This window comes from Alosa pseudoharengus, unplaced genomic scaffold, assembly GCF_046254945.1.
Source record: "Alosa pseudoharengus isolate Yale_2024_CS ecotype anadromous, Long Island Sound unplaced genomic scaffold, YU_APseudo_1.1 YU_APseudo_1.1_scf_4, whole genome shotgun sequence".
NCBI classification, from domain to species: Eukaryota; Metazoa; Chordata; class Actinopteri; order Clupeiformes; family Clupeidae; genus Alosa; species Alosa pseudoharengus.
Genome location: NW_027468774.1, coordinates 13,168,717 through 13,180,016, shown reverse-complemented (window position 1 = coordinate 13,180,016; position 11,300 = coordinate 13,168,717). Strand labels below are relative to the sequence as shown.

The 11,300-nt window shown below is 38.5% G+C and overlaps 1 protein-coding gene across 1 annotated transcript; it reads left to right on the top strand.

Annotated features, from left to right (window-relative positions):
* Positions 1–3,831: 3,831 nt before the first annotated feature.
* LOC143102349 (bcl-2-related ovarian killer protein homolog B-like) lies at positions 3,832–7,768 on the top strand. Its single transcript, XM_076265879.1, has 4 exons — positions 3,832–4,018; positions 4,426–4,554; positions 6,764–6,927; positions 7,643–7,768. Exons 1-4 carry the CDS (start codon positions 3,832–3,834, stop codon positions 7,766–7,768), a joined length of 606 nt encoding a protein of 201 aa, XP_076121994.1.
* Positions 7,769–11,300: the final 3,532 nt, after the last annotated feature.

The following is an 11,300-nucleotide window of genomic DNA, read 5'->3' as shown; positions in this document are numbered from 1 at the left end:
CTTTGTACAGTCAAGCAATCTTTGTGTACAAATTGCTGAGACACCATGTGTATGCTACTAGCACCATAATTGATCCATAATCCATATGGACTACGTACCCCGAGATTGATTGCAAGGTTTAACTATTATAGTGTCAAATACAGTTTAACTGCTGCTTTTTCTTTTTTAAGTAATAATGTACCCTATGAGAATCCAACAATATTTGTTACTATCAATTCTGATCCAGCAGTTTGGCAACTTTACAGCCTGTGTAAGGGATCATCTGCAAGTTACATTTTACAACATTACAATCTATGTACGGATGAGCATTAGCCTGGAAAATCCAGACCCTGGTAATCTAAAAAGATTTAGGGTCTGGCCACGAACAATGTAATGGCCCAACTCGAGGGGCGGTAACAAGGATGCATTTGTAAATCTCACTGCACGCAATTGGATAACACTAGACCAATTTACTCTGAATGATTCCGGACTTCGACGCAATCAGATAACACTACGCCCAATATTTACTGTCCTCCAACGTTGCAGCGCTGTCTTCATCAGTTTAGCTGGTTCCCCGGGATGCAAGGGGTAAAAGTAACGTGCATCATTGCTCATTGCCAGAGTGTCTCGCAGAGACCATTCCATTGTGCTCTCGCGAGAACTCTGGATTTCCAGGGTAGATGTGCATATGGATGAACTAGGAATTTCAGCACAAACCGTATGCAGCGCCGGTTGAGACCCCCATGGGGCCCTAAGCAAAATCCTGCTAAGGGACGCTCAAACCTGAACTCTGAGGGCCAAACTGTAGCTTGCAGTTGGACTTCACACCCCAGTTCTTCCAATACGATCATCCCACCCCATTTTAGATGGCTATGGAAGATACCAAATATAGTTATTTTGCCCTATAAAGAAAAATAATTGTGTGTGAATTACCTTCACAGCTATAAATGGCAAGTTTTAGGGTCTGGGCTGCTTGCTTTTGATGCTTGCTGTAGCTTACATATCTGGTTGTGCTAGTAATCTACTGACTGAGGCTGACTTCTTCGCCTGTGTCTGTAGTAGGCTACTTGCCACTCACCCTGATTCCTTGCAATATTTTTTCAAACAGAATATTTAAACTATTATTTTAATACTTCATATAGGCTTAATTTAGATTCCTATGTGCATCTATTGTCCACTATGCAGCACCGCAAATGAAAGTTAATCTGATTAGGCTACATTTTGCATACGTTTAGTTGCATCTAAACCAATAAAGCTTGACTGAAATATTGACAACCATTAACTTGTTGATGTAAAAATGTATGGGAAGAGTGAAGTCACCGATTAGTTTAGACGGGTCCTCGCATATTTCTGCTAAAAAACTGCTAGTTTCATCTCAAGCACACATGTTATTATGAACGCATTGAAAGATGCGGTTATTTTTTTAGAAATGTAACCAGTCGCCGGCATTCCAAAAAATGAACTATACGGTTAGATTTCACAACTGTGCGATGTACTCTGACTGGGAAAAGCTGGCAAGCAAGCTGCAGACAGATCAGAGGATTCACTACCCTGTTAGGTACAGTAGGCTAGGACAGCATGCTGGAGAGGTGCAAATAAACAGATCAAGTTAACATTACAATACTCAGATTATTTGTTGACATCAAAGCCATCAAATCCGTTCTCGTGAAGTTTCTTCTTCCGTTTATCATTCCCTGAAGGATAATTCGGCTTCATTTTCTGCCGCTATAACTGTATACCTGTCGCTGGCTCGACTCTGGGGGAGACGGGGGAGCGGGGCCTTCATTAACTTGTGGGACCCTATGCAACTTGCGTAGTGTGCGTATAGGGAAATCTGCCATGTGGGTATGTGTTAACATATAAAAATTAGAGTACTATGCTAAATTAAACAAATGGATTAATTAATATATTTGTGTTTTCTTACATTATTCAGCTGAACACAAATATTTGCGTCTCCCTATTCTAAAATGACAAAAAGTATAAAACAAATAAATGCATTGTCAACACAAGATTTGCAGTCTTTTTTCTTTTCTTACAAATGTTCCTATATAAGAACAAAGGGTTCTAAGAACTCTCAGTTTGCATCCTCTATATAGCTAGATGTACCGCATAGCGGTACAAAATATGACTGCTGCTCTGTCCTGCACATTCTCTCCACAAAAATAAATCACGCTAGTCAGAGTTTGTCCCTCTACTCTTGCAACTCATGCTATTTGTGTGTGTGTTTGCTGTGTGTATGTATGCCTCTTCTTCTGTGTGTGTGTGTGGGGGGGGGTGTTTATGCATCTGTGGCAGGGTATGGTTAGTGTGTGTGTGTGTATGGGGGGGGGGTGTTTATGCATCTGTGGCGGGGTATGGTGAGTTTGTGTGTGGGGGGGGGGTTATGCATCTGTGGCGGGGTATGGTGAGTGTGTGTGTGTATGGGGGGTGGGGGGGTTGCCACTGTGTGTATGTGTGTGTGAGTTTGCCTTGCTCGTCCACATCTCAATTTCTCAACATTGCCCCCGGGTACCTTTCTTTTCTGTAAAAGTGTAGTGTACTGTAGCTACATGCCCACCAAGTTTCATGTGTCCTGGTGTTTTTGGTGTCCAGGGAATCGAACAATTCAGAACGTTGACAGAAAAAAAAAACTGACAACTATACTGTATATGACTATACGCTATGCTAGCTATGTTCATAATAATATAATATGTCTTACCTTTCCTTTTAAACCCTCCTCCAATATCTGAGAAACTTTTTTATCCTCTCAGGTGTACTTTGAGCCGATTCTTCCTGGCAAATCTGCTTTGCTGTATGCCATGTGCGGGCTTCTTCAAATTTCTGCATAGGTTTTCTATTCAATTCAAGTCTGGAGACTGGGAACTTTCATCTTATTCATGAAAGATTCACTGCCTCTTAATTTTTAACCTTTTGATAGACAATATGGACACTGATTGTAAAAACAAACAGGCTGCCTGTTGCTTATCTGACTGAAGCATACACTCAAATGTAGAGCTCTGTGCAAACAAACAACTATTGGCACTTGTAATAATATAATTTATTTCTGCAATATTGATAAGCCAAAACCCAAGAATTTTACTCTCTAATACAATGAGATGTAAAGGTAAATAAATCTTGTATGATGATGATAATAAAAATAATAACAATAATAATGTTATTATTGTTATAATTAATATTATTATTATTATTGCTGGTGGTGGTGACTTATTCAAATCCGGTAAAATTATCAAAATGTAACTACTGAGATCTGTGACGGATTTTCTTTCCAGCATTTGATGGCCCCATTAGTCACTTTGGCTGAGCCATTTATTTTTAGAACAGATTATAGGCTGTCCTCTGTCGAGCACTGCCTATAACCATTCACACAGAGAAGCACTAATTAGTTTAACGAGGATCAACCTCAATCTCTCTGATGTCATCTATTGGTCATCAGACCGTCAGCTCCTCATTCAGAAGATCAGGCAACTTCCGTGACAACTCATCTTCAAAATATCTTAACATACTCTCTATTTACACTAAACTAGGTATCCTGAAAGATGAATGTAGTAGGGATACTCTATATCCAGAAAGTTAATGAAGAAGCTTTTGTTTTTAACTGGTGGCCACAAATTGTGGTGACTCCATCGTCAAGCGAGCTTAAAACAGAAAATAGCTGACTTGGATGCAGTAGACCTTGATAGCCTCTGAAATTCTCTACATTACGAAGATTTATGTGAATCTGTGGACAGCCTGCTATCTATTCTAAATAAGTATTGGAAATTAACTTGTTAAAATGGAATGAAATTAAATTTTAAAGACTGCACCTGTCAAGAATTTGGTGATAACCCTCTTCCTTCAGACGTCAACTAGGATATGTCTGCAACGCAGTTGGAAGCCTTTGAGCAAACCCGAACATTTGTATTCCAAACCAAGGAACTTTGTATAGAGTACATCTATTCACGACTCGCTCGAGAGGGGTTGATCTTTCCAGTTGTGGAATATGAACATCTAAAGTCAAGTGGAACACCTGAAGATGTTTTCGCAGTGCTCCTGAAATTAGGTATGTCTAGGTTAGACAATAGACTCTACTGGTGTACTTTGTTTTAAATGTTAAGGACGAAAACAGAAGAAACATAATGTAAGAAACATTATGTAACATAAGAAATATTATGCACTAATAATGTCCTGTCAGGTGTTTAACCCTTAAAGGAGTACCGTCACACCGGTGTGATGGGAATGTTGAGAAATGAACGTTCTAAAGAATATCTGGGTTCATTGAATTCAACATAGAATTTTAGAACCTTCAATTGTTGCGGAACTTAGAATGTTCAAAAACCTACACCTTTAAGGGTTAAAACAGCAACAAGACCTATACAACAAAGGCAAAGCACTTGGATAAGTGAGTAAGTTCTAAGATTATTGTGCATTTGTTTGTTTGCTTTTTCTGTTTTTCATTTCTTTTCTTAGGTGATGAATTGGAAAGCATGGGTCCATTTATTTATCGTGATGTGGCAAAGCAGCTGAACATTTTGGTTGATGTGGAAAGCATGGTGTCAGATGCATTTTTTACTGTTGCAATGGAGATATCGTCCTCTGGTAATGCATCAAGTGTGTGTGCGTGTGTGTTAAATGTTTGTATTATCTTTGTATTACGAATGGAAATACACTCTTCAGGTCAGGACCCCCAACACGCTGGATACATATACAGTAATATAATAATACATCAAACACAATAACTAGATGTGCCGCATAGCGGTACATAATTTGCTTGCTACACAGTACTGCGTGTACTAGGGTAGAGTAGGGGTTGCCCCGGGGACCAAAAGCTGTCACTTTGTTTAATGCACAGGTGGCACACATTTTCAGTTTCTACTGTATATGTCTTTTTTCAGACTGTTTCCATATGTCTTTTTGAGTTTGACCGACCTATTTTAATTCAGTCATTTTCAACTACTCTTCCTCTCAACAACTGTGTTTCTGTGATGGATATTGGTTGGTTTTGCTTTCTCTCTGCAGAAAAAGATCAGAAATACTTTTGTCTCTTTTACCTCAGTGTTGAATGACCTGCAATTTAATTTTAGTGAAAACCATCCTGTTTTCCCGCCCAGTTCCCAAGTCATTTTATTTTCAAGAATCGTACAATATACAGTGCCTATAAAAAGTATTCACCCCCCTTGGATATTTTCCAAGAACATTCATATTGTCTTCAAACAGTTTCTGTGCAGTTTACACTGTATGCTTGTGTCATTGTCTAACAAAGAAAGTAAATCTTCTCCCAAGTCGGAGTTCTTTCACAGAATGAATCAGATCATCCTCCAGGATTTCCATATATGTTGCTGAATTTATTTTACCTTTACCTTTACAAGCTTTCCAGGGTCTGCTGTCGAGAAGCATCCCCACAGCATGATGCTACCACCACCATGCTTCAAATTAGGGATGATGAGTTTGTGGTGATGTGCAGTGTTTGACATCCACCAAACATAGCATCTAGTCTGATGTCCAAAAAGCTCAATTTTGGTCTCATCAGACCAAAGCACCTTCTTCCATTTGGCCTTGGAGTCTTCCAAATGTTATAGGGCAAACTTTAGTAGAGATTTAATATGAGTTTTGCCAGTCACCTGTAGAGCTTTGACTGGTGAAGAACTCGTACAATAGTCAGAGCTGCTGCTGAAGGATTTAACTCCTTCAGAGTTGTTACAGGTGCCTTAGTAGCCTCCCCCACCAGTATTCTTCTTGAAGGGACAGTTTGTGGTAGGGCTGGGCGATATGGCTAAAAAATAATATTGCGATATTTTTAGTCTATTTCACGATATACGATATATATCTCGATATTTTTTTACATTTTCTGAAAAGGACTTCATGAATTATCACTTTCACCCTGTGATGTTTTAAATAATGCCAGTATGATGCAGTCGGCTAGGATAAATCATACCAGTCCAATCCCTGCAAATTATATCTGCATTAAAACATTCTTGGTTATTCACAGGTGGTTTCTATTTTAAATTCCCTAAAGTTTTGCACAGTTTTGAAAACGTTAAGGGTAGTGTTAAGGACATGTTTGTGCATGCCCATATAGCCAGCCACTCTGAAACAGTCAAAGGCGATTCAAAACGAGTCAGAAAGTCGAGACAGGACCCATCGTCAAAGTTTCGGTGTCCACCACTCTATTTCATCCAAAACAAACCAGAAAAGGGACTCAAAGTGCTAAATACCGGAATTATCCTTTAATTCACTGCACTCAGGCAATCTCCATTTCACCGGACCGGCGTTGATTTACTCTCTTTAAGGGGGGGGGGGGTGTATTTATGCACCCACTTATTTTACATTATATATTTTTAATTAACATTACTTTGTGTAAATCTACTTTCACTTTGACATTAAGAGAGTTTATTTTGTAAACTATAGTAAAAACGTTCAAATTAAATGGACAAATATTGAATTTATAAAAGCAATAAAAGGGAAAACATCCAAATGGGGGGGAATACTTTTTATAGGCATTGTAAAAATCTCGTCAAAATTCAGCTTTAATGTTTAAAGTTAATGTATTAGGTGCCCCAACAAGCTAAACCTTAAATAACTAAATGTTTACATTATCATTTGTAGTGCTGCTTTCTTGTTGTATGTGTGCACATTAATTGACATTGTTAAAGTTATTGTTAAAGTTTTTTAATTGTTTCCATTTCAAACATGTTTTAGAGGTTGTTTTGCATTAAAATGTTTGCTAAACCATAACTAAGCCACATTGCAAGGTTTTTTGTTTTATTCAAATTCTGCAAAACCCATCATGACTGTGTTCTTTCTGCAGGAATGACATGGGGGAAAGTAGTGGCTGTTTATGCATTGGCAGGTGCTTTGGCTGTGGACTGTGTGCGGCAAGGCCACACAGATATGATTTACACTATAGTGGATAGCATGGGAGTGTTTGCTTACAAGGGCCTTTCCCCGTGGTTGATCCAGCAAGGTGGATGGGTGAGTTGTGGTCATGTAGAGCAGTGGTTCTCAACCTTTTTTCAGTGATGTACCCCCTGTGAAATATTTTTTCAGCCAAGTACCCCCTAACCGCTACGCTTCAACCACGACTCCATCGTTTGAGTTTTGACAGTGATTGAAAAGTGATGGCGGGTGGCATGTGACAGGTTGGGTCGAATCATCCTGGGTTTTTAGGATAATGAAATTGAATAGCCTACTGAAATATAAAATTAATTTTATAACCTTATATTTTCCTGGAATATTTATTAAATAATTGTTAAAAGTATAAAAAAGTATTTTTGCATGGATTTTACCTTTTTAAATGTATGTATATTTTAAAATCTCACGTACCCCATGGAGTGCCTTCACGTACCCCCAGGGGTACGCATACCCCCATTTGAGAACCACTGATGTAGAGCATATTAGAATTACTTGAACTGCTTGAACTGATCTCAGTGATCTGCTCCATTTAAGTCTTTATGCACTATATGTTGCAGTATGCCAATAACTCTGTGAATTGTGACAGTGTCACTGACTTGTGTCTATATTTTATAGTGGTTATTTTGATTTGTTTATTGTAATATTTGCCAGTGTGTTAGGCAATCTAAGACAAAGCACTTCTTTTCATACTTGTGGTTGAAGTTAATTAAAATGTAGGACATGATTGATCTTGATGAGCATGAAAGACAATCTGTTTTTTTTGTGTTTTTTTTAGGTGGAAATTACTAATTGTATAGTAAAACCTTCCCCAGACCTCCAGTCTTACTGGTTGAACAATATTATAATTTTCTGGAGAAACCTTTGGCAGATATTCTTCATTAAACTGACGAAGACATGGTGAGAATGAACTGAACTGGAATCTCAACTTCAGAAAATTCATCCCTGACAATTTCCACTGAACATTAGTTATGACCGCCACTAGCGGTCATATAGGGATTGTCCAAAGTTTTTTTTTTTTTGCCGTCATCAACTGAATTTTTGGTCAAAGATTCCCAGGACACCGAAACACCTGGGCATGTAGCCCCACTAGACTTTTACGGAAAAGAGCCTGCATCAACCTTGCCCCCCCAGCAAAACAGCTCAACTACCTCATACGTAATGTTGGGTTTCTGTAAGAAGAATATTTTGTATTCCGGTTGTAGGGAAGCTAACTTTGACATAATTATGCCTGCGTCTTTCTGTCGCACCATAGGGACATAAGCGTATTGTTTGGATAAGAAGCTCAGTCCAGCCAGCACGAAAACTCAGGAGCAAAATCAATGGAAAAGCTATGTAGCCTACGGTAGCCTACAAGTCCATTGTATTTTAAGGTAAAGCATTACATAGAGGCAACTAAACCTAATAAAAAAAAGTAAACCTAATAAAAAAAAAACAGCACTAACTTTAAACATTTCAGAGGTTTTCGATGGATTGACAGTAGGTTTGGAAAGTGAAAAGAAGATTATAACTTTTTTTTTTTACCATTGACTGTTTGAAGATGATCATGTCTGGTAGTTTTAACATGAACACGACTTGATATCACTTGTAATGATGATGTTAATAATAATAAATGAATTAATGTTTAACTTTGATGACTTTAAAGGTGAAAGAAGTGCGAGAAGAATTTCTGTGTGAACCATTGTGTGAAGATTCAGTTCGATGCCTAACGTCACAAAGTTAAATTTGAGTCTGCGCAGTGCAATGGGAGGACAACTGAAAAACGTTCAATAGAGTATGGTAGACACTACCGTCATTTTGTATGCATTCGATTAGCATTTTTGCATGTTCCGGTTCGTAAGAAAAAATCCCTATGCGTGAATTAATGGGGTTTTGGGAATCATAAAAAAAGAGGCCCTCCAATAGTTAATTAAAGTGTAACTCCAGCTAAAATTGACCCCAGGGTCTTTTTCTGCATTAAAACACATCATATAAGCCGTGGAGACAGTATTTTTTCATTGATCAACCACTACAGAGTTTGCTCCGGTATACGCCATAGCCCCAAATTGCAACCAGCTCCTCCAACTCAGTATCGCAAGGATTCGTTGTACTGTCACGTTTGGTTAATCTATTATATGCTAAATCGCTAAAAAATGACTATTGCTATGCCTCTGCTACCAGCGAAAAACATTAACTAGGCTACAAACTGTCTCCTGCGCTGTCTCCTTAATGTGCGTCAAAAGGCAAGCAGTAGCTAACTACAGTTAGCTTTAGCAAGCAAGGATAACTTTTTCCACAACAACCACGCTGTTAAATAAAGTTAACATGTCGATTATAGAATGGTTTGGCAGCCACAATCGGTTGTACAGTATAAATCAAAGTTACATGAGAAGTCAAGGGCAGTGAGTGAAGAGTCATCGGTAACCATGGATACCTCTCAACCGTCCTGCTGGTTGCACCAGGCAAGCAGCGCGCTGTAGTCCACTACATTTTTGCTGTAGCATTTTGGTAGCAACATCTTCATTGTTACGAAACAAAACTACAGTTTGGGACAAAATAGTAAATACATTTTAACTCATCAAATTGAATGCAAGGTTTTCGACGGCCGTTGCTTCGCTCAGACCTTATTTGAACCATATTATCTATTCATTTTCTCATAGAGAATTTTTCTTACGAACCAGAAAGCGTTAAAATGCTAACGTTAACGCTAAAAACTACAAGCTTCCGGGTGACTACCACACTCTATTTGTGTCAGTGCCCTCCCACTGAAAACGACAGTTTGTTCGTCCATCTTTTACTGTGTATGGTCTCTCCGTCATTCCTCCATCCTCCTATCGTTCCTTCCTTGTTTCCTTCACAACAATAATTAGAAGGAGGGGTTAGGACAGGAGGAAGGAAGGGAGGGAGGATGGACAAAAAGACAAATGATCTGAAGCCAGAGTCTGAATCAGGAAGTCTCGTGAGAAGCGAGCAAGAAACACGGAATGCTTAAAATTCTCTGGACATACTAGCCTAAAGTTGTCATACTTTAGATTTTATTCAGAATATGAGTCTGATATTGCTCCATTGGGACCTAATTATGGGGTGTGTTTCAACCGATACAGGGGGAGAATGCCTCTGTATTCATTTGGATAGACCTAACCAATCAGAGCAACGAAATAGCTTACCGTGAGCTGTAGGAAGAACACATAAACCATCCTTCTCCTCCACAAATGCTTTAACATGGTTTTCTGGTCTTTTGTAAAAGTTAGTGCTGTCAATGGGCCTCATTCACCAATCGTTCGTATGAAGAAATTTGTTCTTAAAACCCTTAAAACCCTTACACACATTTGAGAACTGACTTGTTTGTGCAAAATAAATGTTTATTGCATTTTCATCATATCTGCAGGTGTAAAATATAATAGAATTTAAATGACAACTATTTTATCATTTATGATATTTTTGAACGAAAATATTATAATTCTTTTAATAAAATAAATTCCACTATTTTCCTGCAGTGCTTTTACTTCATAGCATGTGTCATGTACGGTAATCAAATTGTCTTGCTTATGTAGTGTATAATATACGGTAGAAATGAAAGCTGATGTCTCAATTTGGGTACACACAGCCCTACAGTATCATGCCCTTTTATGCTAATGAAGAAAAATTGGCACGCCCTGTCAACTTAAGAAGGAATGGGATTCAGCATGATAAGAACGAAACTGCGAGCGATTCTGAGATTTAAAAACACCTTTGTGAATCTGCTTAAGAGTTTTCGTAGGACCTTCTTAAGAACACAGTTAAGACAATTCCTAGGAAGATATTGGTGAATGAGGCCCAATATTTTCTACAACACCCGATAGCGAAATCTAAGACAACAAAATACACAGCAGGGTAGGCTATTCGGAAAAATGGATTTCCCCTCCTTCATTTTTAAAAATAATTCTGTTCACACCGATGCTACAAACATGTTATAAACAGCTGGAGAAGGGTGTCGCAAACCCCTCGAGCAAACAGGTGGCCAATCAGAGATTTCAAACAAACGAGGGAACAAAATGTCACAATGCAAACACGCTGTTTTCCCTTGATGAAACTGAAACCAGAGTTTTCCCATCAACTTTGGCCAAAGTTTTCAGAAATAATCGTGTTCAGTGATAAAACCTCATGGAAATAATATGCATTTTTCCATAAGGGGTCGTAAAAGCTATCTGTATAGCTTCTATCCACAGTGTTTTTGTTGGAAACAAAGACTATGTTTACATGAAGCAGGGTATTTTCCTAAACGAATATCTGGCCATCTACGTTTGCAAATAAAACTGCATTTACACGAGACCGTTTATTTTTAAAATGTGTTTACACGAACCCGTGTACATACATGCTGTCATGAGCACGCCAAACCACAGTGGCAGTCTAACGATAAACTCAAGCTCACATTAACCAATCAGAACCCTGAAAAGTCACACGTGAGAACATGTAAA